General features: G+C 42.5%; 1 protein-coding gene across 1 annotated transcript; it reads right to left on the bottom strand.

Annotated features, from left to right (window-relative positions):
* Window positions 1–493: 493 nt before the first annotated feature.
* On the bottom strand, window positions 494–1,972 carry LOC140264556 (uncharacterized). The gene has a single exon (XM_072360411.1). The coding sequence runs from the start codon at window positions 1,970–1,972 to the stop codon at window positions 494–496; it is 1,479 nt and encodes a 492-aa protein (XP_072216512.1).
* Between the last annotated feature and the right edge of the window lie 3,515 nt (window positions 1,973–5,487).

Below are 5,487 nucleotides of genomic sequence, written 5' to 3'. Positions count from 1 at the left end.
AAGATCACATCTTCAATTTTCCTGTCACAAAACACAAATGGTTAAAGTCAGCTATCAGCCATTCTGTGTTCAGTAAAGGTCCCACGAGGATCTTCTGTAAAATAAAACAAGACAACTTGCCCTTTTGGGGCTATTGTTAATACAATTAAAAAATGAGGGAACAATCCAGCCAAGAGTTGATTTTACATTTCATTATCGGGGTGTCCTTAGCCTTCCAAGGATATTTGTTAAGGGATTTCATTACGGTTAGGGAAACTGTCCTCAGGTTAGCTGAGTCAGTTGACACAGGCTGGCCAGGGAGATAAGTGTTTCCCTGGCTTATCAGTAACTGTATTGTGACTCACAGGGGCAATTGGCAGGAGTGGTGAGGCCTTGGGACAGAAGGTGTTAAATCGAGGATCTCCTTTTGTTGTGAGCTTTCTAATACATCCACCCCTTCACTGCCTTCCCCCCCCCCCCACCTCCCGCTCATCTGGGGGAGGGGGCGAAAGCATCAGCTTTCCTTGAGCTTCTTGAGCTTTTGTTCTGGCCACCAGTTAACTAATTTCTCTAGTCTGACTGTGGGTAATCCATTCATCAAATCTCGTGGAACACCCTTTTGCCAGCCAAGTGTCCAGAGACGATTACGTTTATGACCAATATTTCGCCTACCTGTTCTTACTGGCAATGAGACCCTTCCAGTTTCACTGAGGTTTGGGCTAGGTGGCCCAGGGGCAAGGCTGACAGCTGCAAGCCTCACTTCCCTTGGGTCAAATTTACTAGTGTTAGAAATCACCGGCCCATATTTTCTTTCATAATTAATTAATTCTTGGGCAACCTCCCCCCATGTCCACACTTTATATCCTGACTGCAGATGGTTAGAGGTTACAGTTCCTTCTAACGCTGCCCAGGTTCTTTCTCCCTGAGGCATAGCCTGTATCTTTCCTTGTAATTGTATGCCTATGGGTTTCAGTGATTCTGGAAGCCCCCTGATTAAAGGAGTCATCCTTTCAGGATCAACAGGCATCATCATAGGTGATTCATGATGTGGCTGCAACTTTCTATCATACATCATTTGCAAACAGGCAGCCTTTTGGACACTTTCCACTAGTTGATTAGCTGTTCCAGTAATGGCAAGAGGGTCTCCCCTTTCTAAAGGGTTAAGACCACCTGCCCAATAGGCAGCCCTCTGCGTTAGGGACCAGGGAGCACGGTTGTTACCAGTAATTAAAAGTACTCCTGGACCCCAATAACCTTCCTTTTCAGTTAACATTATTTGGTCTCCACCAGTTAGACTGACTCTCCATACATATTCCGTTTCTGATTCTTTTGGAGAACGGCTAAAATCCTTTTTCAGTTTTGCTAATTCAGTGACAGAGAAGGGAATTTCTTTAACATTCATTTTAGGATCCAGGTCCTCACCATTATCAAATGCATATTCAGTTTTTATCAAAGGACGCAATTGGGTTGGCGAGTCCTCTAATTTGTCAAGCCCTCCCCTCATTCCTTGTAGTTCCTTCTGAGGAAAAGTTTTTTCTTGAGGCAAATTATGGACAACAGCATTGCTAGTATTCTTATACGTTAATAGTTCCTTAAAAGCCGTTTGCAACAAAACTGAATTATGTTTCTCTCTTTGTAATTGTTCCTCAAGGTTCAATATTTGATACTGCAGAGTTTTTACCAATTCTTCCATTACTTTAACTGATTCCTGTAATGCTTGTATGGTTTGGGTTTCTACCGAATGTTTTTCATCTCGGAACTCCACGGCTGCTTTTAAAGCTGCACCGAGTACCGCACAAATAAACGATTTTCCTTTCCCAGATTGGGTACGAGCCCCATGTTGTAAAACACAAATGCGGTCTGAAACACTCTGCAAGTTATGCCAGTTTTGTCGTGCCCAATCCACACCTGATAAAGAGGGCCGAGCACCGTGCTTTTCTAAAAGGTCAAATAGCACATTTTCACTTTTCATAGTGGCAATACTTTCACTCATTTCTCAATACCCTAAAAGATCTACACTAAGGGAAGAGAAGGTACACTAACTCCTTAGCCCACCCCAGGGAGGCACGCACCAATCAAACAAATGTAAATGCTACAATCATGCCTCCCTTTTGTTTAGAGGAGCACACAAAGACAGCAGGCTAAAACAACACCTTTTGGGTTAAATCGCCCCTTATTTTCCTGCGAGGCCACACAGAGGAAAAAAACTGCAAATTCCGCACCTAGGTTACAAGACACCCTCAATCCTTGCAACTCGGAGAGGTGCGCACAGAAAAAGTTTAAACAACGCAAATTCTCAAATCACTCCTCCCTTACACAAAAGACCAAGAACCACAATCAACACTTACAAAGAAAGTGTAAACACCTAAATCGCTCCTGGCTATCCTGTCTGGCCAGAAAAACTTCAAGCTTAAAGCTACAAGAAAAACACTTAATGTTTCTCAAAAAAGGAATAAACTTCTAGGTTTCTCAAAAGGAATAAACTTCTTGGAGAGTAACACACGTTTTACGTCAAAAATTACCTCCTCACTTCCCCAAGAGATGCACACACAAAACCTTTCAAATTCCAAAACACGTTACAAGTTACTTAAACCACAAAAAATGCAAAATTGTCTTCTCGAGGAGGCACACACGTATAAAACAAAAGCAAATAGTCAAAATTAATTCATACGTCCCCGAGAGGTAAACACAAAAGCAAGTAAAGTTTCATATATGGAAATATGGAGCGGTCTTCCTGGAGAGGTGCTCACATCTAAGTTACCAAAACTGTCGCTCCTTGCAACTCCAGGAGGTGCACATAGAAAAGTTTCAGGCTATATCTGGGAGGACAACACTCTCACGGCGGGTATCCTGTCCGTGACGCCAATAATAAATGTCTCGCTCCAATTTGTAGGAGGGAGGCAAGGTTCTTTGATATGTGTATACCCGGCGTGAGATTAAGAAGCAACGGTTCAAATGTTGGTCCAACCAGTTTATTAAAGTCCTACCCGTTTTAGGGAGATGGGGAAGGGAAGGCGGGCGATAGGAAAAGTAGGAAAAATAAGCAAGGAGTCTGTAGAGAGCAAGAGAGATAGTCACCACCGTGGGTCCAGCGAGGTACACAGTAGGTCCGTTGATTTCAGGAACTCGTCTGATCACCGCGGGGGATGGGAGGAAGTCAGGAAGCACTGCAGCAAGCCGGCCTTCCGAAAAGGTTTTCCCCTCAGGGAATTCTCCGTCAAAGGTGTTTTTGGGAGATCGTCTCCAAAGTTTGTCTCCAGAGATCGTCTCCAAAATCCCCAGTTTAGCGAGGGCCTTTTATCCCCCATTTCGGTGGGGTTGTTTTTCTTCTTCTTTGAAGTTTGAGGATTACAAGAATGCTCAGCATTTTTGGGAATGTATCTCGAACAAACAGTGAATTTCTAAACAAGCAGGTAAACACTCTGTAAAATGGTTTAAAACCAGCTTTTGTGACATTCCTGGCCCACAGATAAGCCAGCAGGGGTTGGTGCTGCCTCTGTTTGCCAGACACAAGCATTATCGCCTTCTGCAGTGGTCTGCTCCTTCAAGCAGCACCCCTGAAAAAGACTGCTTGTCCTGTCTCTGCTTATCTTTGCAATCATAAGCAGAGATGGCACAATAGCAACCACCATTCACCCTCCTAGATAGTTAGCAGTCGCCAGTCAGAGTCTTATCATCAGAAAAACCTCACAAAACAAGTTTTTAGACAACAAAAGAAAACCAGATCTGTCCTTCACACCTCTCCTCTCCTCTCCTCTCCTCTCCTCTCCTCTCCTCTCCTCTCCTCTCCTCTCCTCTCCTCTCCTCTCCTCTCCTCTCCTCTCCTCTCCTCTCCTCTCTTTTCCTTTCCTTTCTTTTCTTTTCTTTTCTTTTCTTCATTGTAATTCTTTTATTTTCTGCTAGGATATAAATGACCTAAGTCAAGAACTGCCTGAAATAATACATGACATGCACGAAGAGACTAGGCCAATGTAAGATGCAACCTGATAGAGCTGGAAGAAACTATAAGGTTGCAGAAATTCTCACATCCCTGCTTTTGTTTAGATTCATTTCTGAAACTATTCCGTGCTGTCATTCTGCTCAGGAAAAAAAAATAAAAACTACTGTTGTACTGACTTGTAAGCTACTCTTTTTCAATTCTCATGGGTACAGTTCTTATTTATTCATTGTTATCATTCAGCAGTATTTTAATAGAATATCCCCCATGAACTTGCCACTCTTGAAACCAAAAGCACAGACTTGCTCTGCTGTTGAATGGATGACTGGTTTTGAAATTTCTTCATTTTCTTTTTGACACTCTAAAAATGTGTTCCATTCAAGTTGTTTATGCCCTCGGCATTTAAATGCTTGAGTTTACTACAAATGTTGCTCCTAGAGGTTGAGTTATATAATTTCACTCAGTCAGTCAAAGTCCTGCTGTTCTTACTACAAATCAGAAAACTGTCATTTGACTTGTTAAATGATGGACTGCTTTCAGCCATTTCTTCAATCAATACCTCTTAAGTCTAAGTAATCCATCATTAGCAGAATGGCAAATAAAAGCTCGATTGTACAGAAACACTACAGTTAGGTTACCTGAGAAACAAATTTTTCACTTAACGAGGCCAACTAATGCACTTTAAAATTGTAGGAAGTCTTATGGTTGTGTTCTGTTTATTTTCATCATAATAGAAGCCATAGTAGCATAAGGCATTGTGAGACAAAAATGGACACCTGTAGTTAATGGCTGAAGCCAGCTGTACCCACAACTTCTACTAGGATCTTCATATAAACAGAACTGCAAAACTGCCCCATGTTTGAACTGAGGCTACAGACAAATTACAAATAACTTAGTAATTTTTTAAAATTATTTTTCATTTTCAGTCGGAACATGTCCATGATGTTACTCATTTTCTGACACAAATAACAATCTTACCTTGGCTTTTGAGGCATCTGTCAACTCAGTAAAAAATGCTTCCTGAAGAATTTAGTACTACAATACAGGACCAAGCAATGGTTTTAGCAGGATAAGGGATTAGTAAGGATGCATTATGCTTCTTTAAGTTCTTCGTTTCTTTTTAAACACTACAGAATCTAAGTGCCTATCACTGTCTGAACCACCCAAGACAAGACACTGAGCAGCATACGAACAAATTTAGAATTGGTTTATGCTGTGATCATTTTTCCTGCTCTGCTCAGCGTCCAGACCCTCAGCAAACCCGTGGTGCTGGGCAGGAGGTGAAGCCAGGACCAGGATCTCACCAGTGTCAAAGCAGTTCTGGTTCAAACCCTCACCTTGCTGCTTTCCTCTCGTCTCAGCCTTGCTGGCAGGGTGCAGGAGAGCATCTTGGAGACAATCCCACAAATCGTCAGAGGTGGGAAGGGAGCAGGAGAAATCAGCCTGAAGAAAACCTAGCTACAGTCAGTGCAGCATGATAGAAATGAATCCATCCTCTTAGTAAAACAAATATACATAGAGGGAATGCTTCTGGGCATGGGGACCTCAGGTGTTGCTGCAGGGGCTGAGGC

Source organism: Excalfactoria chinensis, chromosome Z, assembly GCF_039878825.1.
Source record: "Excalfactoria chinensis isolate bCotChi1 chromosome Z, bCotChi1.hap2, whole genome shotgun sequence".
In the NCBI taxonomy this organism is placed as follows: domain Eukaryota; kingdom Metazoa; phylum Chordata; class Aves; order Galliformes; family Phasianidae; genus Excalfactoria; species Excalfactoria chinensis.
Note: the sequence above shows the minus strand (reverse complement) of the source record. Positions and strands in the feature narration are given on the sequence as shown.